General features: G+C 42.4%; 1 protein-coding gene across 2 annotated transcripts in view; it reads left to right on the forward strand.

The window, feature by feature from the left end:
- The window catches only part of LOC117258791 (uncharacterized), a 49,256-nt gene that overhangs the window by 15,281 nt on the left and 6,129 nt on the right, over positions 1-27,846 (forward strand). Inside the window, exons 2-7 of one of the 2 annotated variants that reach the window (XM_033629926.2) lie at positions 20,874-21,085; positions 22,796-22,850; positions 22,994-23,084; positions 23,222-23,658; positions 23,984-24,148; positions 26,928-27,089. In XM_033629926.2, coding sequence (XP_033485817.2) covers positions 20,955-21,085; positions 22,796-22,850; positions 22,994-23,084; positions 23,222-23,658; positions 23,984-24,148; positions 26,928-27,089 — 1,041 coding nt within the window. In that variant the 5' untranslated portion in view covers positions 20,874-20,954. The remainder of the gene's footprint in view (positions 1-20,873; positions 21,086-22,795; positions 22,851-22,993; positions 23,085-23,221; positions 23,659-23,983; positions 24,149-26,927; positions 27,090-27,846) is intronic. The other variant, XM_078169955.1, reaches the window with a different exon arrangement.

Raw genomic sequence — 27,846 nt, forward strand, 5'->3', positions numbered from 1 at the left:
CTTACTCTCTCCTGTACATCTCATCTGTCTGTGCTTCTTGTCGAAACAGTGACACACAAAAACAGTGTGTGATGGATGTATGAGAATAACAACAAGTACAATAACAGACTCAAAATGTTATGCTTTAGTTTCAGACCACAGGAGCAAGGCTGCACAAGGTGCTTAAAAAGCCCTCTTGTGCAGAGAGGTTGAGCGCCACGGTAGCTGAGTTTCAGTTTTGCTGGTAATTCAAAAAGCCTTTTTCTTTGTAACCGTTTATTGAGCTCGAGAGGATTGGAAGGTGCACAGTTGGCTTAGGGAGAAGATAAGGGAACTAATTCCTTCCCTCTTCTCCTTTTGCTCTTTGATCCTCACCTCCCGCTTCATATCTCTTTGATTGCCATGTTTATGACAGCTCCTTTTTCCTTTTCTCCTCTCGCCTCTTCCCTCTCCTGCTGTGTGGTGTGGCATGTCAGCGGTTCATCTTCTGTTGGAGGTCCTCTTGCACACACGCACACACGCACTCGCATAGACATGCACACGAGGAGCACACATTCTGAGCAAGACACACCCGCCCAACCTTCCTTATAGAGGTAAAGTGAGTGCACCAGCATCCGCGATGAATAATTGAGTTATCTGGCTCCGCGCAGAAATAGCAATCTCCCCACACAAGTGTGAAAACATCACTTGCCACCGGAGACCTGGGAACTGGCACTGCCATGTGGGTCTACACGTGTATGTGTGTGTGTGTGTTTGCACTTGTGCTTGTCTGACTTGTGTGCTTCTGTTTTAAGATGTGGCGTTATCCTGAAGTCATCAGATGTTGCACTGAGTGTGTGGATCTAAGCCACAAACTGAAAATGTAACAAAGGCATGATGCAAGAAATACCCTTGGAAACTGGATATAACATATATAATCTGAATATTTGGGAATTAAAAATAACAGGACACAAACTGAGTCCACCTTGGTTATCTTTTTGTCATTGAATTGAGTTGTGATTGTGATCTCTGTGGGCTGACGATACTTTTGAGTCCATCTTGATCAAAAACAAAACCTGTGCTTACAGCCCGAAGCATAGAAAATGTCAGCTAGTTTATTAGGTACAGCTGTACAATCTTATGCAATCCAATACAATAGATCTGCAATATATAATGTACTTTTTGATGGTGTTAAAGTAGTGTTGATTCAAAGCTGTGATCATTTTTAAGGCATGACTGAAGGGTGTTCCTAGTATATTGTTCATCTCCATTTACATAAGCAAGTTCATACTTTTAACCAAATTACACTGGTACTCAGATCTAGCTCTGCCAAATTATAGATGCTGAGAGCATGTCTACGTGACAGTAACTTACCATAGAGAGTAAGTAAGACAACGTCACTCCTGCAGCTTGTTCAAATCACAGTGAGTCAGCATAATGGCAAACTGAAAGCGATCGCAAGCATGGTTAAACCTTTCAAATCTCAAAGCAGACAACGTTCGCTGCAATTTTTGAGAGGGTTAGAGGGAGCTAGGGAGAGGTTTTATCTGTGTTTAAATTGTTCTATATTGATAACAATGTTAGAGAGAAATAACAGTGTTGAAATGTATGTGTTTGGATGTATTTTTTACAACTGAAATTGTAAAATTTACACACAGTTAGATTTTGCTGCTGCACAGGGAGATTTATGTGACTGTACAGTATATTAAGATGTAAAAGAAAACAAATCTTTAATGCAAATCAAGATCTTTTTCTGCTTATGTGTAGTGGATCCTAACTAGATCCTTAAATAAACTGTCAGTGCTATACTGTATGAGGGGTGAGGCCTGTTTTTACAGCCCCGTCTGATTGTGATGACAGCACCTCTGGAGATTTTCACATTATCACATCCTCATAACTTTATTGGTGGAGCTTAAGCATTCTGTCTGTGTCGGTAAAGACTGACCTGATGTAAATCAGCTACGCGGTCTGGCATCTACTCTCCATGTGAGCGACTCCCAGGAGCCCTCTGAAGCAATCCGAACGGTGACATGACAAAGCTGAGGGAGCAGAATCACAGCAAACTGACAAATAAGGCCAAATCTGACAGGCGAATCCTCAGAGCTGCTCCGCAGTTTGACAGATCCTTCAGCAGAAGAGTGCGAGCCAACGCCCTTCACAGCAGCACCATTCATTAATGCTATTTCATAATGCTACAGTAGAAGTGATCACACAGCAGCAGGGCTGCATGGAATAATGAACCCGCGTGTCAGGTATGATACAGATATTGTACAGTATTAGTGCAAAAGGTTAAACACTGAGGTTAGTGTTCACAGCCAAAGGTAGCCTGTTAGTCGTCTGCGTAGTGCGGTAACGTGGGCTTGGTGTAGACGCAACCAGCTGTTAGGTCTAAAAGCTCAGAGCTCCGTTGTGGGGAGACGGCTGCAGATTAAACAGCAATCCTACTGATCCAGCCCACACACTTACCCTCCCCACACCCCTTCCCCCCTCACACACACACACACACACACACACACATCCATCACGGTGAAGAGCACTGCTATGAGTGACCACTTTATTTTCTGCTAGGCAGGGATGTTAAAGAGATCTGGTCTGTATGTGTGACAGCCTGCTGCCATAATAGGTAACAAACCTGGAAAGAGGGTGAGGATGAGATGGAGGCTGTATGTGTGGGGTTAAATCTGGGGCAGGCTGTCCCGGGATGGACAGCTTCAACAGCTGTCGGTGTGGATGTGGTTGACTGGGAGGGATGCTTGTATGATCCTGACATTATCAAGACACTTGATGTAGTAAAAGATGATGACAGAGGGTGCTGTGAACAAAAAAGGAAGTTCCCGGCACCGCTGTTCAGTTATGAAAGTGTATGAATATGTTTGACACCGTGCTTGCGCTGACATTTATGCTGCAGCTTGTGATTTAGCAACAGCGCGCAGTTCGGTTTCAGGCTAAAAGCAGTGAGCTCCAGGCCCGTGGTCTTTGCTCCCTCTGTGTTTTCTGCGGGGTTAAGAGTCTTTAGCGTTGAAATCGTCATTAATCTGCTCTGCGCAGACGAGCCTGGCAGAGCTGGGAATATCAAAACATATAGGGAGAAGTCTCCCTGGATCATTTGAAATCCTGTTTGGATGTTTCACTACATTGCAGCTGAGAGATTGAGCCATTCCTGCTCCCGCTTTTCCTGCGTCTGTCTCACTCATTCTTTTGTTCTGGTGTTTTCCTCTCCCTCTCTCTTTTTCTGTCTTTCTCTTTTTCTGACATTCTCGCTCTGACTTCTTTCTCTCTAGTCCGCCTCTCTCTCTCTCTCTCTCTCTCTCTCTCTCTCTCTCTCTCTCTCTCTCTCCCTCCCTCTCTTGCGCTTCTCCTCTTTTTGGTGCTAGCTGGGGGATTGGGAGGGTTCCTCCAAATTGGCACACAGATGAATAATGCATCTAAAGCAAAAGCAGAGAGCTGGGGTTGGATATATCTGTCTGTCAGACTCTTTCTCTGTATTACAGTTATGTAGGGAGTTAGGCTGATACTTCAGAGGAGGAAAAAAAAAAGATGTTCGTCGCTCTTTACTCAGTTTCCCATTTACTTTTCCCTCTGTCATTAATTCTTTTATTGTCAGTAAATGTGTGCATGCATGGCCACAGAGCACCGTGGGTATCATGCAACTTGCATACTGATACATGCTGCGAAAGATTCTCGGATTTTTGAAAGTTTTTCGACAAGGCTGCTAGCTGTTTTTGCTATGACACACATACATAATGCATGTGTGGGATTTTGATTTCATTTGATTCTCTGTCGCTGTATGCATGAGTTTGTGTGTGTGTGTGTGTGTGTGTGTGTGTATTTCTTGCTATTCCCAGACTGCAGTGTTAAAAAGCAAACTGCACTCGTGAGCATAAGCTCACAGTAGCACCATCATTAAAGTAATGAGCAGGAAGTTAGCACTGAAGTCAACCATAAACAGAGAGAGAGCAGGAAAGAGGGAGAGAGAGATCCCCAATCCCATAAGGATAAATCTTAAATCCTGAATGTTGCTTCTGACTCATTCTGGTTAATTAAGTCGAGTCAAGTGAAAGGAAAATGGGGTCTTGCCTCGCCTCAGTCTGTAGGATCAGCACTATACTGTATTTGCGGCTTATGAAGTCTCTCACTGGAACTGTCCTCTGTGCACTCAGAAAAGCACAGATAGAACAAACTGTATCTCGTCTCTTCCTCCTATTTTTATTAGCTTGACCCGTGCAGCCGCCTTACACATGGAAACACTCGCACACACACTTCCCTTCAGTTTTAAATTTACATACACACCAAGAGTAAATGCTCCCATTCAGCATTGGGTTTCAGGGTATGCACGCTAACAGAGTTTTATTTATCACACTTTATCATTTAGCCCCCATTTGTGGTAGATGTTATTTGCTTTGCACATCCTATACTCAGCAGTTAAAACACACACACACACACAAACACACACACATCCACCCCGAAACTCAGAGAAACAAAAGAAATCTGTCGAGCAACCTTTGGGATTTTTCTTTGTTGTTTTATGGTGGAAAGATTTCGCCATGCGACACAGGATGAGGCAAACGAGTGAAATGTCAAAATCCTGTGTTACTCTAAAAATAAAACAACACAAGGGTTTGCCATTTGAGGACATCATAGGCACACAATCGGGTGTGGAACAGATAAAACAAACACTTCTTTATACCCGACAGCAACCGGAGTGGAGCTGCCAACTGTCCTCTGCTGAGAATAGAAGAGAGTGGATTTTACAAATGTTTATGTATTTAACATTTTGAGATTATAAATCTTTCCCCCCCCCCCCCTCCCCATCGTCATGGTAGGATATAAATGTGGCAGACGAACAAGAGTCTTTGAGCGAGTAAAAATAGCAACACAATCACATAACTGGTCCAAGTGCAGTTATATATAAAGCTTATACTTTATTCATATGCAAATTACATAATAGGTTTTAGGATGTTGTACAAGTTGAAGTTGCCCGAATGTTACTCTTAATCATATGTGAATAAAGAAAAAGAAGAAAGAGATAAAAACAAGATGTTTAACGGATTAAAAAAATCTGTTCTACTTAAAAAAATAAAATAAAAATAAAGCGTCACAAATATATCATTTCTTTGTTTTTTTAAAGAGCAATTTCCTAAAACTGTTGGACGCTGTAGTTTTTAGCAAATGTTTGTTGTGGACTATTTTCAATGGAGGATTAATACACATTTGCTGCACGTGATTATTTACAGCAGCAGGACTGTGTATGTGGACTCAAAATAATCTACAGTCCATGTTCATGGTGATGAAGGAACATGTCACCCAGGGCAACAGTGAGGTCCAGCTATGTTTTTATTTTATTTTATTTCCGGAACAACAATAGAGGTCTACGGCAGAGAAGAACATGCTGCATCAGACATGAGATTTAAGTGTAGTTGTAATGTAGCAACAGAGGCCATGATCGTGTTTAACTTGTTTATATAACCTAACTTGTTGTGTACCTATAGGCAGGATTGGAAATGATGTTTTTTACCCACGTGCCACTGTGGATGATGGATTCCAGAATCTATCAGCCACTCAGTAGATAGCCGCTGTTTTTTTGGCTGGTGAGGTCAGCAAATATTTTACTAGCATTTGGCTAGTGGCAGGTGCTAATGTACAACGCTGCTTATAGGGATGGGTGATATGGCTAAAAATGTTAGCATGATAAACATTTTCATATCAGTGGATATCAATGATTACCCAAAAAAGGCAAAATCATTATTTCTTTCTAGTTTCAAGGCTGAGTGAAAGTTGAAGAGACGGTTGATTGTGGTTTAAACTTTTTTTTTTTCCTTAAGATTTTTTTGGGGGCTTTTGCCTTCAATTGACAGGAGAGAGTGAAATGGGGGAGTGAGAGAGAGTGGGGGGATGACATATGGCGCCGGCACTATGGTACCGACACCCTGGTTTAAACTATTATTTATTGTCAGAACATGACAGTATTTGCCAGCAGAACATCTCACAAATCTGAGGTAAATTCAAAACAATTATACCCAAAAAACCTTCAATAAATAAAACAATAAATAGACAAAGAAATCTTAATTCGAGTCAGGAGCATGCTGAACTTTCTGTGCAGACGTGTTTTAGCTGACAGTGTGAACAGAATAAATAGACAAACCAAAAACCTCAACTGTGGTCGGTATTTTCTGCACAAGGTTTGCACCCACAGTGTGTAATTTCTGCCATTTCTCAATAAAAACAATAACGACAGATGAACTTTGATGACGTTGTGAGGTAACGTGGGGTCATTTATTGCCAATGAAAGTATTGGATGGACTGAGGCAGAAATGTATTAAAGTTTTATTCATGTTATTTAGTCCCTTTATATGATATAATTCTAATGAAATCGCTGATTAGTCAGTCACATTAACTTGCTCACTTACCATTAGCATTACATTAGTTGAATACACAGCCGTTGTAGCTAACGTTATGTGGCAGATTCAGTCGTGGGTAGCCCTGCACTGTTAACTTTGTGGGCATATTGAATGTTTTTATATCGTTAGAACGTTCTCTACACGTTAGTGGCCATTCTCATCTTCTACTACAACTACTGCTGCTGCTGCTCCTTCTTCTTCTTCTGGTGGAAACTGGCATCTAAGGTGCCTTACCTCTTACGTCTGTGGGCGTCTCCATCGAGGAGAATTATTTGAGATTATCAGCGTTGTTATTTTATCGCCCAGCCCCATGTACTTACAACTTGTTCAGACACTTGTCACCTAATACTCTCACTCATTAAGAAGAGGATGTTGCCAACAGCTTTGAGCAGACTCCAAATCATATTTGTTCTTGCTTATGAGATTAGAACGTTAGTCCAGGACAAATAGCTCAGCAGGTTACGTTCACTGTGTTATGTGACTGTCTGTAACAGGTCACTTTGGGATAGTCACTAAAATTGCAAACTGAATTTCCAAGTGCCGGTACAAGGTCTTAGTCCTCAGTGGGAGTGTGTGTGAGGCTTAGAGATAGGCATTGCAGCTGATGGCAAAAATGTCAGAGGGTTAAGCTGCCCCCACCTCCCTCCCCTCCTTCCACTGTGTCTCTGCCTTCCTCTCTCTCCCTTTTTTCTTCTCTGCCTCCCTATCATCACTCCATGTTGTTATGCACGGTGCAATGGTGTCCCGCGGGGCCGGAGATTGCCATGGACATGATGTGATTTCTCGTCTCCCCTCTCAGATGTAATGTGCTGTAGTCCGGGCCTCTGATGAACTTGCCTCGCAACGTTTGGAAGACATGTCGTCCTCTACACTCCCCTTCTTTCTTTCTATCATTGCCATTTATTTCCGTCCATCACAGATTATGTGTGCATGGATGCCTGATCTTCAGATAGCATGATAGATTGATTTGGAGGCGTGGCGTTTAGAGGGCAAGCCGCTTTACAGGTTGATATCCAGTTGCAGGTCGATGCTGAAGAGGTGATGCAAGTGAATAATATTTTATACCGCCTGATAAGGATTGTTAGCCTGTGACTGACGTCTTGGCCGATGAAGTGGCATGTGCTTAGGTAATTTCATTGAGCAAGATGAGTGCTTTGCCCTCCCTCATACACACACACACTCACACACTCGCAGCAATCTTCGTATATCAGGCGTTTACTCTATTGTTGCCCTTGATAATAATCACTTAGTTGGATTTATCCTAATGTGATGACAGAGACTGAAAGCTGCGCTCAGGAACATGACGGGAACATATCGGCCTTGTGAATCTCTAGCTACAATTAGGAAAATTGCATGGATGCTGGCTTTGTTAATCCAATGTGGAGAGGCAAAAGAGGGCTTTTTTTGGGGAGTCTTTATGCGGTAAGTGAAGGCAGCTTTGGGTGGGAGATATGAGGGACAGTGTCCAGCAAAGTGTGAAGCTCATGGGGAAGATTATTGTTCTCAGGTCAGGAGGACACAAGGTCATATGGGTCATTTAACAGATGTAGTAATGCACATACAGTACAGGCCAAAAGTTAGGACACACCTTCTCATTCAATGCGTTTTCTTTATTTTCATGACCATTTACATTGTAGATTCTCACTGAAGGCATCAGAACTATGAATGAACACATGTGGAGTTATGTACTTAACAAAAAAAGGTGAAATAACTGAAAACATGTTTTATATTCTAGTTTCTTCAAAATAGCCACCCTTTGCTCTGATTACTGCTTTGCACACTCTTGGCATTCTCTCCATGAGCTTCAAGAGGTAGTCACCTGAAATGGTTTCCACTTCACAGGTGTGCCTTATCAGGGTTAATTAGTGGAATTTCTTGCTTTATCAATGGGGTTGGGACCATCAGTTGTGTTGTGCAGAAGTCAGGTTAATACACAGCCGACAGCCCTATTGGACAACTGTTAAAATTCATATTATGGCAAGAACCAATCAGCTAACTAAAGAAAAACGAGTGGCCATCATTACTTTAAGAAATGAAGGTCAGTCAGTCCGGAAAATTGCAAAAACTTTAAATGTGTCCCCAAGTGGAGTCGCAAAAACCATCAAGCGCTACAACGAAACTGGCACACATGAGGACCGACCCAGGAAAGGAAGACCAAGAGTCACCTCTGCTTCTGAGGATAAGTTCATCCGAGTCACCAGCCTCAGAAATCGCAAGTTAACAGCAGCTCAGATCAGAGACCAGATGAATGCCACACAGAGTTCTAGCAGCAGACCCATCTCTAGAACAACTGTTAAGAGGAGACTGCACGAATCAGGCCTTCATGGTCAAATAGCTGCTAGGAAACCACTGCTAAGGAGAGGCAACAAGCAGAAGAGATTTGTTTGGGCCAAGAAACACAAGGAATGGACATTAGACCAGTGGAAATCTGTGCTTTGGTCTGATGAGTCCAAATTTGAGATCTTTGGTTCCAACCGCTGTGTCTTTGTGAGACGCAGAAAAGGTGAACGGATGGATTCCACATGCCTGCTTCCCACTGTGAAGCATGGAGGAGGAGGTGTGATGGTGTGGGGGTGTTTTGCTGGTGACACTGTTGGGGATTTATTCAAAATTGAAGGCACACTGAACCAGCATGGCTACCACAGCATCCTGCAGCGACATGCCATCCCATCCGGTTTGCGTTTAGTTGGACGATCATTTATTTTTCAACAGGACAATGACCCCAAACACACCTCCAGGCTGTGTAAGGGCTATTTGACCAAGAAGGAGAGTGATGGAGTGCTGCGGCAGATGACCTGGCCTCCACAGTCACCGGACCTGAACCCAATCGAGATGGTTTGGGGTGAGCTGGACCGCAGAGGGAAGGCAAAGGGGCCAACAAGTGCTAAACACCTCTGGGAACTCCTTCAAGACTGTTGGAAAAGCATTTCAGGTGACTACCTCTTGAAGCTCATCGAGAGAGTGCCAAGAGTGTGCAAAGCAGTAATCAGAGCAAAGGGTGGCTATTTTGAAGAAACTAGAATATAAAACATGTTTTCAGTTATTTCACCTTTTTTTTGTTAAGTACATAACTCCACATGTGTTCATTCATAGTTCTGATGCCTTCAGTGAGAATCTACAATGTAAATAGTCATGAAAATAAAGAAAACACATTGAATGAGAAGGTGTGTCCAAACTTTTGGCCTGTACTGTATGTTTAAGTAAAATGTCAGTATCAGAGTGTGTATGCAAGATTAAAATCTCTACTACAGTGACACCTCAAAACACTCATCAGTCATGCAATGTGACCACATTAAAGCGAAACATACTTCTCTGGAAATTCAACAAAACACTTGAACAATAGAACACTAAAAATACAGTTCAGAGGAACAGATTTACATTTTGGTGAGTCTCTCTGTAATTATACCACAAATTAAAAAAAGGTGTCAGTCAAATCAAGAAAACCCCCACATTTTCTAACTTCACCAAAGTGCTATGGAACCATGACGCAGATAGTTTCACTTTTATGTGCTGGGGTTTTCAGATATCTATCTATCTTTCTATCTCTGAAAATTCTGCCACTGCCCTGATACAAAGAAGTTGAATGGAAGTTCATTTATGCTGCTCAAGGTTGTGACGAACAACAGCATGCCTTTCAGAAACAAAATCCTCGCTGTCAACAGTTTTCATTAGAAGTATTTCTTAAGTTGAAGGTATGTAGTTTCAATTGAAACTGTTCTGACCGGGGCCTGTGGGTTATGTAAGTAAGAGAGTGCAACAGGAAAAAAAAATAATACTAGTATTAATGGATTTTATCACTCCTGTTACTTACTTTGATTTGAGGTATAATCATGCTTTGAGCTTTGGAATAGTTTCCATAATTTGGGGTCTTATGGGGATGTGAATAAATTAAAAGTATGCCAAATTAGCTATTAACAGATCCTGTTTGCAGTGTACCAATGGATGTCCAGACAGCTATTACTGGATGATGTTGATACTGAAGGTAACTTATAATTGTGGTGATTCTCAGCCAAGTTCAGAGTTGTAAGTAGCATCTTTTCTGTATGATTTCTTAGCAGACGTATGGCTGTTTAGGCTCGATCGACACTGGGGATATTGATATCCGTGAAATAGGGCTGTATTCAACCAAAGAACATCTTGGTCATCTGAAATTCTACCTATTGTCCAACCAATCGATTGGTCGATAGGGGACAAAGATCTGCGTGTTCTCTATAGATTAACTATATCAGCCTGGTAGCGTTGTTTGTCCACCAAAGTGTTTTTTTTTTCCTGTCACAGGGTTCAACTTAAACATTTGCCAAGTGTCTTTTTGGAGACTGAGTGAAGTAATTCCAGACTGGTTGTGTTCTGTGATTATTTCTCAATTTTTCTGATTAAAATATAAAGTTGAAACATGTTTAGCTTTTGGTTAAATGCGGCACTCACTACTGTCAGCAGTCATCCAATCACAGTGGAGAAGGGGCAGGACAAATTAACCAACCAGAGTCTTTGTGGTATTATAATAGAGGACACATACAAGGGCTGAACAGCAACAACTGCAGTTTTCAGATGGGAAAAGAAAGGCTTTGGTGGACACACGGCATTTTTAAAGTAACAGCGATTGTCCGATGAATGAGACGAACCTTGGAAAGTGAAAGTCCCACTGAATCAAAAATATGTATGTATCATGCAACCTCTGCATTAGTGGTCATATTGAGGATTAGGGGTGGGAATCACAGGGTAACTCATGATACAATGCATTGGTTTATCAGTTTCACAGAATTTGACAACTGAGAGGAAACAACTTACCCACAAGACAAGGTCAAGACCTAGTACATGGCTGGACTGTGTATAAATTGTCATTGACACGGCACCTGTTGCAACGCTGCTACATGTAATGTTCACTTCAGTTTCAAGTCTTACTCAGTCTTCTTTCCACCTTCTCCTCATAATGGCAGTGGCTCCTGTTCTGACAAAGTAACATGTAGTAGTCATTAATGTTTAATTAAATTTAGGGCTTATGTCATACAGACAGGGCTGTTCCTCAAACAAACTGGTGGTGCGGCAGTAGCTTTGGGGCAGCAGAAGCTCAGTCCATAAGGATCTGGGTTGGGAACCAGACGGTCACCAGTTAAAGTCCCCGTCTGGACCAAATATGGAGTGTGGACTAGTAGCTGGAGAGGTGCCATTTCGCCTCCTGAGGCAAGGCTGAACCCCCAACTGTCTGGGGAGCCTGTCCATGGGCAGCGTCCTTGCTCTGACATCTCTCTATCTAATGCATGTATAGGTCCTGTTTGTGCATGTGTGTGTATTTGGGGCCTGTGTGTATGTGACAATAGAGCAAAAAAATTTAATTTCCCCTCAGGGATTGATAAAGTGTATCTTCCTCTTCTTCACCTGTCCAAAACTGCCATTTAGACCACAGCTTGCTAGTAATAGCTTGCTAAATCCACCATGCATTCATGCTAATGTTACAGTGGTCACAGAAAGTGAGCTGCACCAAGTTGTCAAGTTGTCACTCATCTGATGATAGTAATGTGCTGTGACACAAGTTTGTGAATGATGCATTAAGTAATTCATTTTACTCATGTAGCGGCTGGCTAGTTAGCTAGCTGACTTGCTAATTTCACCAGGCTATCATGCTACACTGGATACAGAAAATGAGGAATGCAGTAATACAGGACTGTTAGTATCCACAGCTAGAGGCAAAGGCCAATAGAGACAGAGCGCAACATGTCACACTCTGAAAACCACGCCCACTGGAGGGGAGAACTATCGGTGCCACAGTATGCAACCAAGCTTCCATGCCCCACAAAATGCCTGTAGCCAGATATCAGCATGTCAAAGTATCATTTTAGCACCTTATGTCTACCGGAGAGGAAAAGTTGCACTGATAGACTCAGTACTGTTGGTCTTTATCAGTATCCTCCTCTCCTTACCTTGATTATCTAGAAAAAAAATGAGCCCATTGAATTGCCAAAAGTGAAATACTTAAATGTTTACAACTGTTTAAGCTAATAAATCTAAACCGGGTATTACATGGCTTAGTTAGCTTCATCCTCTACCTCTACCTCATGCCAAATTAGCAGGCTTGCTGCACCGAGCATACAGTGTCAGGATCCCTCAGTTTTCCTGCTGATGCGTTACGTCTTGTTGCTTTAAAGCTCAGTTTTTGGATGTGGCAACTTGTAAAAACTGTATTTTGGTCCCGTTGCCATGTTGGTGGAACATCCCACCACAAAGCAGCATTTAGTCATTTTTGTGTTGTTTCCTAGCAGATAAGGAGGCACCGTCACTCAATACAAAGTCAGTGGAGAGCGATGAATTGTTTTCCTCTCCGGTGGGGGCGAGACTGAAATGCACTGTCTCTATGGAGAAATACCATAAAACTTCAATTGAAAACCTAGTCCCAATTAAACGCCCAGTCCCTTTAACCAGCCTAGTGTTGCTACATATTTTGACAAATAAACACCTGTCTCAGTTAGATGCCTGGTCTGGTTGCCAAGCAGTTCATTTATAGAAGTTCTTTGGAAGGATAAAACCAGGTTGCTGGCCCCCCTCTATAGTTCACCCATACAGATATGAATGTTTAAACCTGTGTCAGTATAGACATGCTACACATCGGTTAGATTCTCTACAATTCAATCATTTAGGTTACTTTGCTCAAACCATGAGCACCAAAAAACGATTAATTCAGATGGTGGGATGTGAAAGAAGTGGTGACTCCCTTCCTCTGAGGCTGTCATAAAGTCAGAATATGTGTCCATTCCTCAACTGGCCTGTGAGTTATTCATATTCCTTTAGTCCATAAGGGTCCTCAGATCAAAAGAATCAAAAAGGTTTTTCATAAAAATTAATCCAATTTATGAATACTGTTTTAACAAGATTAAGTGGTGGTGTTGTGTCGGCGCCGTAATCCTTGAGTAGAATAAAACTTGTGTCATAACACTCTCTCCTGTCTGTCAGAGCTAGATAAAATGAATGATCCATTATTGATATCTTATTCAAAGCCTATTTTTTATACAAGTAATATTCATACTGGTTCAAATAAACAATTTGATCATATTTCCCATCTTTGCTGAGCAGCAGTTTTGTGTCTAAGGAATTAAAATATGCCTGTTGAGTTCAGTGATCTAAGCAAATAATGATGCAGGCTATGAATTGAAATTTTACCGACAATTACGTCATCACTCACTCACTCACTCACTCACTCACTCGTGGACAGATTTTCACATTTATAGGGCTGACCTCGCCTCTGCAGCCCAGCCAAAAAAAGCATAGTGCCAAATTCTGTTCTCCAATTTAACACTTTTAGGTTTCTTTAAATATTACACATCAAATTAGACATGAATTCCATCTACCCTACTTAACTTATTAAAAAAGAAAATGTGTCACCTGTATAGCTTTTTCGCCTCCCATAATTTCCTTTTTCCAAACCAGTGGTAGAGTTTTCTAGCCTGGAAATCCAGACTCAAATCTAGAAAGATTTTGAGTCTGGCCCTCTCCAATACATCCTTCCTACCCAAGGGGCACTAACTGAGGCATTTCAAATGCTGCCACACGCAATTGGATAGCACGATAGCCAATCAGAGTAAAAAACAAGGTGACATATTCATTGCACTAAGCCGCATTTGTTTGCTGAACAGTGGGGCTAACTGATATATTATGCTTTTGCCGTATCCTGTCGGCAAACTGGCAAAAACGTCCTTCCTGGAAGCGAAGGCTTCTAGGGCAGTCTTCTGTGGATCAGTGTAGTTGGCTTAATGTTTCTTCCAAAGCTAAATTGAATGGACGCGGTCCTTCGGCACCTGCCATCTTGGCTGTTTACTTTTCGACTCCTACCGTACAGCACTGTCCTCATCATGTTACGCCCGCCCAGAGCCCGCCTCTGTCAGATAGACTGATCTGATTGGTCCGATGGTGATTCAGCAGGCTCTGCTCGTCGGGGCTAGATCCCCGTGCAGTGCAAATTTGCTAGGGGCGGGGCCTCTGGATTTCCAGGTTGAGAGTTTTCATTAACACAGTGAAAAATGAAGGTGAAACAGCATCACTGATCTGTTTTAACCAAATATTCCCTGGTCCAGCTCAGCTAAAAACACAAAAACAATCTTTTAGCATGTTAGCATTTCGTTCACTAGCAAGCCTGTTTGTAACCGGTAGCCTACCGACAATGGTATTTTCTTGCACCTGTTCAGCTGACATTAGCAGTTTAGATAACAGACGCTCAACTGTCCTGCTGTTGTAACAGTCATGAATTAATGAACAACAGACACTTGCCTCGTTCAAGGTGGACTTGCGCCAGTGTGCCGCTGCAGTTCACTATGTCCTCATTCATTTGAGTGGCCCCACCATGAGGAGTCATGACGAAGTGACTCTGGGAGGTTAAATTGGAGGGAAATCCGCTTAGAGCGCCAGTGTATCGATAACATATCACAAGAGGAAGTAACACGATACATCCCTGTATCCATATTTTGTCCTACCTCTATGGGGATAATTGTAATGGAGTGAAAAAAGTAAGTGCAGGAGTAAACATCTCCTGAGTGTGAACGATATATTGTATGATGTGTCTGTGAGTCTTTATATTCTTTATTACACTCAGCTGATACATATTATTTTAAGCGAATCTCATATAACTCACCTTTACACAGAGGGATTCAAGCTTATTGAAATTTTCCTTCTTTCAGTCAATCTGGACGACGGCATTGATCAATACTAATATGTTTTTTATTTCCATATGCTTCAGCGAGGTAACAACCATGCACTTGATATTCTGAAGATTCTCTTTAAGCAGCCGCACGGATTTCTTTCATTTTACCTGACTGTAGGGAATCACCTAAGAAATGCTGAGGTTAACCTTAATATACTTTATATACACTCAGCCTCCCCAAAGCCACCCAGTTTGTGCTTCCTCCAGCATTCGGCTCTGTTGTTATTGAAGTCAGTTCTGTTCAGTTGTCTTCTGCTCTTCCAGTAAAAGCTGAACCGACATCTCTTGACTACGGCGAGCATTACCAATTTATATCAACTCATGATGTAATTCAAAATGTAACTGCAAGTGTAAATGTCATCCCTGAGATGTAACTGAAATTATTTTTAAACCTAAAAAAATGCCCCACTTTTCAGTCAGAAGCATTGTTCACAAAAAAAGCCTTTAAGTAATTTATAACATATTTGAATATCTAATTAAACAGATGACACACACTTAAAAAGACACAGTAATATGCATTTAATCGCACAAGAAAACCAGCATTACGTTATCAAAACATGCAGGAAAATCAGGATTTAATCAGCATGATTCAGAGTTCAGAATGATAGATCCTTAAAAACTGTTATAGGCACAACTTGTAAGCAGAATAAAATGAAACACTGCATATATGTGAGCGTGCGGAAATTATTTCTACCAGTACAGGCACAAAACACTGATATGAAATGGGGTCTTCTTAAGCTGAGAGCTTAGAATTAAGGATATAAAGCTCTAATTGTCTCAAAAACTGTTTTTAGGGCACATGAAAATTGAGCTGATTTTCTTTTCAACAGTCTATTTTAATCATAACTGGGGGTAGAAACTACAATTAGCTTTTGTTGAGCAGCTATTGCATAATGAAGAGGCTGCAGAGTCTGTTAGACCCTCAGTCGCACGTCTGAGGGTTAAACCGTTGCTTTCCCTTTTCATTTAAAGGGGGGTTGTGCAATCCAAAGATTGTAGTTAGATTTGCAACAGTGAAGCGTTTTTATGCTGGCATGCGTGTGTTTTGTTCTGTGCCGTGTGTGTGTGATCTCAGAGACACAGAGGAAACCTTCCACCCTGTGGTTGTGCTGCACCGCTGCATCCTGCCTGCCGCTCTGCCAGCTCTGCTGCTTGCATCCGCCCCTCGACACGTCTTCGCAGCTCTCAGTTTGACCTCATTATCGCCCATCATTACCATTGGTATTAGTAGCTGCACCCTTCATCATCATCGTCACCGACATCTTTATTATAATCATCACCAGCAGCAGCAGCAGCAGCAGGCATCAACAGGGCTATCACCGTCGCCATCATCACTCTCAATATGCTGTTATTGTCATTGTCATTTTACTCATGATGTTTCTGAAAGGAAGACAGATGCTGGAATAAACATTCTTGCACCCTAACTGTGTGTCACTGTCGAGCGCGCTGCAGGGGCGTTGTGCGTCGTGCACAAACTGCCTCTCCTCCGGAGTCTTGTTCACCACTTGTGAGCTTCACATACTGTTAAGTATGCTGCTAGACATGTGCTCCCATCCTTCATTGTGTTCGCTGGTGGTTCAGAAACGCAGCCCTTGTATGTGTTTCTCCTCTGAATATTTCAGAAGGGGGGCTGACAAAATGCAGGCAGAAACAGACCGCTGATGACCTCCTTCTCATCGCCGCCTCCTTTTTTTTTTTGTCTCCCTCTCGTGCGGTTTCCCCCCCTCCCTCCCTCCCTCCCTGCGCTCATCGTACATTCTCCCAGGCTTCCCCGCTATTTCTCTCACTGTCTTCATCTTCCTCGTCTCATCACTCTCTTTCCTCTCTTCCCTCCCCCACTGTTTATCACACCCTCCCCTCCTCGTTCCTCCTTCGCGATTCAAGTGTGCTCCCCTCTTTTTTCCGTCTTCCCCCGGTTTCTTGCATCTTCTCCCACCTGTCTGTCCTTTCATCCCACTCATTTGCTCCTGTGTCTCATCACCTCACTCTCTCTCTCTCTCTTCCCCTTCCCTTTCATTCACCCTCTCATTCTCGTTTGTCCTCTCTCCACGGCGTTGCACTCCGTCTGCCTGCCTGCTTGCCTGCCTGCCTGCCTGCCTGCCTGCCTGCCTGTCTGTCTATTCCATACAGGGCTGTCTAAGGCCCCTGCTCTGCTAATTCATTCGCCGTGCATCGCCTCACATATCTGCAGGGTCAGGCAGACAGACAGAGAGAGAGAGGGAGAGAGGAGGAGAGGAGATCCAGAGGAAGAGAGAGGGAGAGGGACCAAGAAAAGAGGACATGGAGGGAAAAAAAAGATGCAGTTTTATCTCCAAGAAACAGAAAGCCAGAGCCAGATCCTGTGGTGGTATATTCCAAAATCTCTCTCTCACACACACACAGACACACACACACAATATATATACAGTAGCTTGCCATGACCTCCTTCTGCTCACTGCTTGCTTTGTCATTTGGATCCCTGATGTTCAGCTCTTTCTCTAATCTAATACTTAAACCACATTGCTGCCATTGTCTCTCTTTATAAAGGAATGTACAGAGTATGGAAATGTAAGCATGTGTGTGTGTGACCACTGTTCTAATTCCAAATGTCTTGTGCCGATAAGTCAGTAACTGTGGACATACTTGTACCTCAAATTGAACATGTTCTGTGTTCAAGTGACATTTTGAAGGCGATACTTCAGGAGCCGGTGCACCAGCTCGTGTATGTTTAAACTTATCCTAGTTATAACATGGATGTTTACTCAGTGGAGATTTACTAAATTAGAACAGGCTGAACCACTCAAACATGGTCTTATATTGAGATTACTAAATATTTACACCCCGTGAATGCCAGGTGTGACTCTGGGAGACTCCCTGTAAACTTCACCAAGGGGTGTAGCCATGCGTCACAGTGTTGTGTGCCTGATGCGTGGTCTTGTTGGCACGCATCGGGTTCAACACCATCATTTCCAACAGTGAGCCTCTCATCATCTAGTTCCTCTCAACCTTAGCCCCAAAATTAAAGTACAGGCAACCTCATGCCTAACTGTGACTGCAAACAGAGATGATTTTTTCTTTTTTTGTGATCACCGATTTACAAAGATAAACCTAGATTATTGCTCCTTGTACTGTTGGCACTGCTTACCAACAGTGACTAACGTTCAACCTCTCTGCAGATTTTCAGATTACTTTTATCTGACTGCTGATAAATTGCAACACACACGCATCACAACCTTGTACTGGAAAATGTGTACAACTGAAGAGTGCTTAAACATACTGACATTTAGATGGACTACACTGTCCAAAAACAGAAATTTACTCAGGAAGGAGGGAGGTTTGTATTCTGATATCAATGTAGTATCTTGCATCAATAAATGCATAAAGGGGCTTATAAGACAGACTATCAATTTCTGTGTACACAGACTAACATGAATAATATATTCTGTACGCCTTCATAACTGACATGCATCAAATAAACTGTTGTAGCCTATGTGTGTATCATTCGGTCTAGTCTACTTTGCCCCTCAGTTCAGCTTCTCATTTTCATCAAACCAGAATAATTCAGGATTGTTGTTACAAAGCTGATCACAGGTTATCGTATAAAGTATGAACATACACTCACGGGCTGAGACGGTCACAGAGCTCGCCAAAACATGCGCGGCTGCAACCTGCAAAACAATGCTCATTCGAGTGAAGTACCAAGTTTTTAGGGAGTCCTGTAACTCCAGCTAACCTAACTGACAAAATTTAGCTTATTATTAGCATTAGCTTGCTATTATATGACATGTTTAGACTGAAGAGTGTAAGAGACCATGTTCAAAATATCTGGTCAACATGCTGTTTAGAAGATTATAGGTTGCATTTCACAAGCAACAGCACAAGCATCAGTTTATAACACATTAACTGACAAAATAGCTTCGGTTAGCTTAGCATAATCAGATATTTCCCACTAATTCTGAACAGCATGTGTACTACAAACATGGAAACTCATATTTCTCCATGCGTGCATACAAGTTTTGATATGTTGTTTGGCCTAAAACTGATACTTTTGCTTCAGCTTGTGATGCTATGGTGACTAAGTTTAGTTTTCATCAGCGAAGACTTTTCATAAGTTGCAATAGCGTAACCAAATTCAGTGAATCCCTAAGTCAAAACTATATAATCATTAACAGTGAATTTAAGAAGGACTTTACACACAAACCTAGTAGTAGGTTAGCCTAGTAATTTACAAAAAGCTGCTGAAATCCAATCCTGAATTCCTTCATTTATATCAACAATAAGTGTTTGAATCTGGGCTTATCAGAGTTGGACAGTTACCTGAAATATAGCGTACTACAATGTATAAATACTTCACTAAAAGAAAGTCTTGCAATCAAGTATTTTTATGTAATGAACAAGGGTATTTGCAGTAAAATACAGTGTTAAATAGAATATGAAAATGAAAGATGATTCCTTTTACAATGTTTTTTTTGTTGCAGCCTGTGAGAAGTAATGTTGTTCGTTGTGCCTTTATCATACATGGCTGTCTATGGAGATACGCACATTTGCTTTTAGAGCTGCAATGTTTAGTTAGTTAATCGTGTAAAACTATTTTGATTATCTTTGAATCATTTCAGTCATTTTTCAACAAAAAAATGTAAAATATTTGCCGGTTCAAGCTTCTTTAATGTAAGAATTTGCTGCTTTTCTTGTCATTCATTATAGTAAATGAAGGGTCTTTGGGTTTTGGACTATTAGTTGGGATCTGGGAAGTTGTGATGAGCATTTTTCGCATTTTTTAGACTAATAATTTATCAGTAATTCATAGAAATAATCATCATATTAATCAGTAATGACAATAATCATTAGTTGCAGCCCTATTTGCTTTCTTTCTGACATGAGAAGATTGTAACTCGAAAATTGATGATAACAAAATGAGCTTTTTACATTTCTGTTAATGGACAGATTAAAAAAACAACATACATCATGTAAATGAGTGACTTTAAAGGTGCTGGTAGTTGTATTTTTTTGCTTTAGATAGAGCCAGACTATTTAATTCCCCCTGCCTTCTTTATGCTAAGCTACACTCCTGACTCCAGCTGTGTGCACACTGTGCAGACATGAAGTTGGTATTTGACTTCTCATCTCACTTTCAGAAAGAAGGCAAATAAGCTTATTTCCTCAAACTCTTACTCTGAGCACAAGTATACAAATCTGTCTAAACTAATCCAATAGTGGAGGAGCGGCATGCAAATTTTTGCCCTTGTGTGTCAGAGAGGTAGAAGTATTTGAGGTGAAAGTGCTTCCTTGTTTGTAGTACAACACTGTACAAGATGTACCACTGTGTAAAAGACTGAACATTTTGTTGTGAGGGTTTGAACCACTGCTGATTGGAGAGAAAAAATAAGATAGCGTTGTGCCAGGAAATGAAGTGTAGCAGCAGTGGATGTGGTCCTGCCGACAGTGAGACACTACTCTGGGGAGCTCAGCTGGTTTTTCCTGTAAAACTAAGGCAAGAGTCTCTCTGGCTAGTCAAATGAATGTTACGGTATCATTTGATCTTTTTTTAACAACAAAAAGAAAGAGTGTGATGAAACCTTTTTTGGCGTGCTCACACTGGCTGCCTTGTAAGGTGTTCTATTTTCTGTGCATTATTCTCCTAGTGAGTCAAAAATAGAAACTGATATGTCAGAAAGAGACAGTGACAAAAAGCCAGAGGCAAACCAAGCACACACACACACACACACACACACACACACACACACACCATTTCTCACCCCTCTCTCTGCAGCATTTCTTCATTTCTTATCTCTCATGTCACTCACATGTTGTATCTCTGTCTTGTCTTTCTTCCTCCACCCGTATCTCTGCAGGTTTTCCTGAGCAGACGGTCTGTGTGGCAGAGTTTGAGCTCGAGTGGCAGTGAGTGAGTTAAGCGAGAGGGAGTAGGTGTCATGGATGACAATGAAGAGACAAATCCCGCTGACCCTACCTACCAAAACTTGCTGCTCCTGGGAGCCATCGCAGCGGCATCCGCCTTTGTGGTCACCATCCTTATTGTCCTCGTCTGCGTTGGCTGCCAAAGGTAAGAGGACGGTCAGATGACTTGAAATGTGAATGAAAGAGAGGCAGACTGAAATAAAAAAAAAGAGCCAGAGTTTTATCATCTCTGCTGCCAGCTTTCCGTGCCCTCCCAGATCACTCTCATCATCTACTCCTTCTTTTATGTGCCTCTACTTCTTCTGAACTCTTCTCCTCCCTTCTTTCTCTTCCCTCCATCCGTCCCTCCCTGTCTCTTTTATCCCCCGCTCTGAGCGGAGTGGCAGTAATGAATGTTAATGGCTGCGAGTGTCAGATCAGATGAAATGATGTTTACAGGACACTGAGGAGATGGGCCAGAGTCAGAGCAGCCTCACGTCACCCCTCTTAAGCAGACTCCTCAGCAGGCAAAAGCAATGGAACACCCCGCGGTTTAAAGAGGATCAGACTCCGAGCCAGGCAAGAGCAATGGAACAGCCTGGGATTTTTTTTTTTTTCTGCTTTTGCAGAACCCTCCGGGACCAATCAGAGGCTGCACTGTGGCTTTGTTGCCATGGGATACACAGATAAGGATGTAGAGAAATGTCAAACCAGCTCATGTCATGGAAATAAAACCACACTATTGTTAAGATCTAAAGAATGAAAAAAATGCCCCCTGACGGATGTTGGTAATGTTGAGCTGCAGACCAGTTCAGATTCACCCTGTCATGTACAAATACCATAGATCCTCCAAAAAAGAGACTATCGATTCCCTACTATTGATTTAAAAAATGCCCCTCCTCCAATGGTTCTTGTAGAGTCCGAGGATTACAGTCGATATCTTGTAAGATCGTAGTTTAAACTCGCAGAAATAATTGACGCCATTCTTTATCGGTCTCATCCCGTCATGTCATTTTTACTTTAAACCCCCTCCTGTGCCGTGTTATTATGAACATCTCCAGGGGGAGCTCTCTTCACCTTCACATGGTCCCCTCAGGGATATGACGGCCATATGTTTGTGCGAATAGGATTGAGTTCCAGCTCAGTAGAGGGGACAATAGCTATGAATCTGACTGTGGCACTTTTTATGTTCAGTTATATTCCAAGCAGCTTCTATAAATACATGATATCTGTGTGAGTCCGTCACCTGTTTGCAAAGTAGAGATGTGCAGCAGTAAATATCTCAAATTACGTGTAATGCACATCCTCAACTTCCAAAGTGAGAGAGATGGTGGCAGAGCGCGGGGGGGGGTTGAACAATTCTCACACTCACACCTGCTCCCAGGGGCTTTAGTCCTCTTACTTTATCTCATCACTCTCTCACCATATCAACAGTTTCCTATGGCTACACCCACCTCCAGGGATCCATTACGACACTTCTCTAGACACATTTGTTGCACAAGACTACATCCACATTAGTGTGTTTTAAAACGCATCGCTATCGCTACTGATACCAGAGGACAGTCAAGTAAAAGGGCAAAGGGAATTAGCATGGAGGAAACTACAAAATAAGAACTGTGAGTTTGCTTGGTCTTATCGTGAAAAGATTAAAAAAAAAGAGGCACAAAAGTTTCTCAGTGAAGGGCATCCTCCGCTCAGGCAAAATCCTGAGTCACGCTCCACTCACTGTTCGACTGGGCTCTTGCTCTTAACCAAGGACTTTTATGCCCTAACCAGAGTCAGATGCTGATCGTATCTATCTGCTCTGAGTGTGTGTATGTTCTCTCTCTCTGTCCACCGGCTTCTGATGACCTTCCTCACTTTGATGCTGTGTCAGAAAAAGCAAGAGCAAGCACCCCCCAGCTGGAGAGAAAGGGACATCTGTAAATATGGTGAGACATGCTTTCATTTTACTCCCTCTCTCCCATCTCCTTCCGCTCTCTTCCATGTATCCTCTCCTCCCTGATTGGCTGGTTGTACATGCAGATGCACCCGTTTTATGCCTTGTATTTACACGTCTGTGTGTGTGTGATAGCAGGGAACCCTTCGTCACCCAAAACTGAACTCCATGAGCAAATCTGACACCAGGCTGCATGAGATCAGTCGCTTCCCCTGCAATGGAAACTGTAAGTGATGAGTGACCAATGACAAGTGACAATATATGATGTACACCCCGGAGCTGTTAAACTATTTCAGTCCTGCCCTCTCCACTGCTTTCTTTCTCTCCCTCCTCCTCCTCCTCCTCCTCTTCCTCTCTGTGCAGCTGTTAGCAAGAGCCGTCCAGCCAGTATGGACCTCCTGCTCCTCCATAGCCGGCGCTCCCAGACAGACCTGAGGCCCTCCCATGGGCGCCAACTTCCCCAGATCCCCACCAGTCCCCAGGGATCTGGCCAGGGGGGAGGAGGGGAGACAGGAGGAGATGGGGGAGGTGGAGGAGGCGGAGGAGGAGGAGGAGGAGGAGGAGGAGGAGGAGTGGAGGCAAGAGACCACACCTACACCGAGGTGGGCATACGCAACAACCCCACTCCCACCCACTGCCTGGATGATGGCCTGTATGAAAGCGTAGGAGTCCGGGAGGGTGACACAGGCCCCAAAGTACCTTCTGCCCCGCCACCCACATCAAACAACACTCCAGCTACAATCAGAGCTGCCCAGAGCCCCCCAGCTCAGGCCAACGGAGCTCGCAATGGGAACGGGAATGTAAGTACATGCACACACAGATCCAAGACTGTAGACTTGTATTACACTCTGAATGTGAAGCCCCCCGTGGGACTGGCCTCATACACCCAGTGATTCACATTTATGAGACAGAAAATTCTCCACACATGCTAGCCTGTGCTGCCTGTAGACCTTAGTGTGACAGCTATAGCAGTTATTACTTAGTTTGCCTGTAGATGGCATGCGTCATCAGCTGGTGTATATGGGCCAGCTGTGCCTCGTTCAGTATGCTTTGCATCATGACAGTAATTTGTATCTGACATCGCTTGAAATAAAAAACGTGCATTTCTTTGTCTTTTTCTCACAGGGTGGCAGAGGGAACGGCAGAGGGAATGGCGCCATTAACGGGCCGATAGCAGCAAGAGGTAATGGTGCCAGTGGGGTCAGCAGGTCCCCTCTGTCTTCTGTCAACTCCCTGGCCATCCAAGACCCAACTGCAGCTGAGTATGCTTCCATACGGAAGTTCAGAAAGGTAACAGAGTACTTACACTTCTATTAAAGTTATTCAGATCAAAGAGGAGATGCTGTTCTTGTTGATCCTGTTAAATAAGTATTACTATTTTTCTTACTAAGTAGTATGTTTGTACACTGCAGCAGTACTGTGGCATTTCCAGTAAGAAGTCCAGTGTGTGCTTATACAAAAAACAGAGATGATGCTGTACTCTACAAGTATGATGTCACATGGCATTGTCAAAAAACGACACTAAAACTAGGTGTGAAAAAACATGTTGGTATTTCTTTTTTAAAAACTCACTGAAGCAAAGCACCGAGGTGGTTGGCATTGTCGCCTCACAGCAAGAGGGTTCCTGGTTCGAACCCAGGGTGGGGGAGCCCTTCTGTGCAGAGTTTGCATGCTCTCCCAGAGTTGGGGTTTCTCCGAGTACTCCTGATTCCTCCCACAGTCCAAACACATGCAAGTTAGGTGACTCTAAATTGCCCGTAGATGTGAATGTGAGCGTCTCTATGAGTCAGCCCTGTGATAGTCTAGTGACCTGTCCAGGGTGTACCCCGCCTCTCGGCCAGTGTCAGCTGGGACATTCTCCAGCCCCCCTGCGACACCCAACAGGATAAGCTCTTACAAAAAAAATGATATTGTGTACTTGCAAAGCTAATTAGAATTATAGCTGCTGCACAGCGATGGGTCGGGTCCGGGCATTTTTAGGCAATTCTGAGCAACAAGCAGAAGAATTGGAAGACATTTAGGAATTTAGCAACACAATCTGCCTTTTGCATCAGCTGAGGATCAACTTCTATCTCACTGAGCTAATTAGTCAGTGACAATTCATGTGTAGCTTCACAAATTGACTAAGCCAGACGTGCAGGTTTAGCAGCCGTCCATGCATGGAAAAGCAGATTTCAAACCACTGTAAAGTTATCGAAACAAAAATCTGAAAATACACGTTGCATCTAGACAGCATGGAGATGTTGGTAATTTATTTTAACAATGATCGATTTGCTTCATAAGTGAAAAACTGATGTTTAACTAGTTGAGCTATGTGCAAAGTGAGAAGCCTCAGATGGTTTCACACTGAAGTATTGACACTGGATCTTTGTGCAAAGTTTGGTTTATTTTCAAGCATGAGAAGGCAGATTTTCTAGCAGAAAAAAGACTTGAAGATGTTGCACAGTGATCAGTCACTCTCAGGCAATTTTAAGCAATAAGCTGGAGCACAAGAAGATGTTTACATTACAATGTGGATTCTGCACCAGTTGAGGCTCAAATCCGCAACCTCTGGAACCTAAGACGGTCATCTACCGCTCTGAGCTAATTGGCAAGTAGCAACTCAACAGTGGCTTCACAAATTGAGTAAGCCATTCACTGTTGTGTAGGAAAGCAGCCATCTGTGCATGCAAAGGCAGATTTGAAACCACTGTAAAAATTCAGTTATTAAGACAAAAATCTGAAAATACACATATTGCATCTAGACAGCATGGAGATGTTGGTAATTTGTTTGTAACAATGATTGATTTGCTCCATAAGTGAAAAACCGATGTTTAAAATTGCCATTTTTACATTGACTCCAATTGTTCACATTAGAGCAAAATTCAAAATGCTGTCAAAAATTCAGTTTTTGAGATAAAATTCTGAAATTTGCCACCCATCATCTACCATGACTCTAGAATACTGTCATTTTTTTTCATGAACATTGAAGATTTATTTAGCAAGAATTTGCATGTATATGTTTACAGTACCGTTTACAGTCAAACATTTTGATGCACTGTAGGCTCAATTTTTGATAAATCAAAAATCTGAGAAAAATAATTTGTGTAGGACAGTCTGAAGATGCTCTGTAGCAAGTTTGGTGTCAATTGAGCAAAAATTGTGGTAGGAGATAGGTTTAAGAAGAAGAAGAATACCTAGGATTACCTAGGATTACAATAGTGTCCTGGCAGCTTAGCTGCCTGGACCCTAATAAAATAAAAACATACAGGAAATGTCTTTAGTTTTAGTTTTTGTTAGTCTGGTCAAATATGTCAACACAACAAGCATGAGGAGACACTGGTGCACATGTTTACTGACACTGGGATGTTGACATGACTGTGAGTCAACTACCGTAACAACGTGTTTTGTATCATGATAGCTATTCTGAACTTCTTAAATCTTGCCCCTGACAAATACCCCTACCTAACTAAACTAAACTTAAACATTTTCAAACAATAAAAACAAAACTGAAACGACTAATGGAAGCGAAACTAAATCGAAAACATTAACAATAAAAACAAAGACTCTGACCTATAATAACTCTGCAGACATCACCTGATGCTTTGTCATTTCTGAAAGTTACGAGAGTAAATTTTATGGAACTTATTTACCAGGTGTGCCGGTGTGACAGTTGGTGTTTATCTCCTGTGGTATGTGATGTTATCTAAGGTTACTAAAGTAGGTGTTTGTGTGATGTTAATCAGTCCAAAGAATGATATGATCAGTTGTGGAGAAGTATTGCAACACCATTTCTCAGAGGCAGAGGGTGGTAGCAAGAGGCCTCACAAGAAATAACTTGCCAGTATATCTACAGAAGAATTGTTAAGTGAGGGATAATGTGAGGGGGTCATTATTGCAAAATAAACCCCAACAGGGTGATGTTCAGACAAGACAGCTCATATCAACTTATTGTCCTGTAAATAGGGTTAAGAGACGTTTCTGACATGCACGAGAGGTCCCGCTAAACTTTAGTATGTGGACTTTCTGCTTTGTTCTTTGACTGAATGTGTTGTATACAGTGTTCTCACTGGTGACTCATTACCTCAAGGTCGACAAGACAAACAGGAAGGAAAATAACGGGGCCGACAGCCAGTCAGACAGCCAATCGAGTGTGAGTGATTCACCCTCCACAGCTCCTCCTCCGCTCCATCGCAGTCAGGAGTTTCCACGCAAGGCACTGGAGCCGTTCCACCTGCACTCTTTCCCAAAGGTACAGCAATCATTGGATCAATATTCTCTGTATCCTCATGCATTATATCCCCCAACCAGCCATCTTACCAAACTGTAGGTCTGTGTGTGGACCACCAGAGGGCACTGTCCACAAACAAACAGTTCTGTGTAGTCCCACTTACAGGCTGATACATTTTTTTTTTGTCTCTTGACATATTCTTATTAGATTTTACCTCACATTTACACACTATTTTTTGTTGTCCACATACATGTGGGCATATTTTTAGTTTGCAAAACAAAATCACAAATTATAAAATTTAATTAATACACATGTTTTTAAGTATTTTTTTCTTTTATTTGAATGTTCTAATCAGGTAGTAGAGTAGTATGTGCCAGCTGGAACGTGTTTATAAACAGTCAAGGCCGCAGTTTAGGGCAGTTCTGAGAGGGAAATAGAGGGACAATGATCGGATGGCGATCAGCCTTTCCTGTGGATTTGCTGGCACACATATCCATTTTTCATGTATGTGTGCATGGTTATATGTGTGTGTGTGTGTTTGGCAGAGCATAAAACAGGTGACTTTGTGTTTTTCGTTAGTGATTTAAGGAGATTGATATGGTTGTTTAAACAATCTTGTCTTGGCTGAGGATGTCAGGCCAGTTGTTGACCTGCACTTTTAATCTTGGCTTGCTAAGTCCTCGATAGTGTGTGTGTATGTATGTGCATGTGTGTGTGCGTGCGTGTGTGTACGTGCCAGTATGCGCATGTTCGCGTGTGTGTGTTTCTTCCGCCCATT

This window comes from Epinephelus lanceolatus, chromosome 8 (assembly GCF_041903045.1).
Source record: "Epinephelus lanceolatus isolate andai-2023 chromosome 8, ASM4190304v1, whole genome shotgun sequence".
Classification (NCBI taxonomy): domain Eukaryota; kingdom Metazoa; phylum Chordata; class Actinopteri; order Perciformes; family Serranidae; genus Epinephelus; species Epinephelus lanceolatus.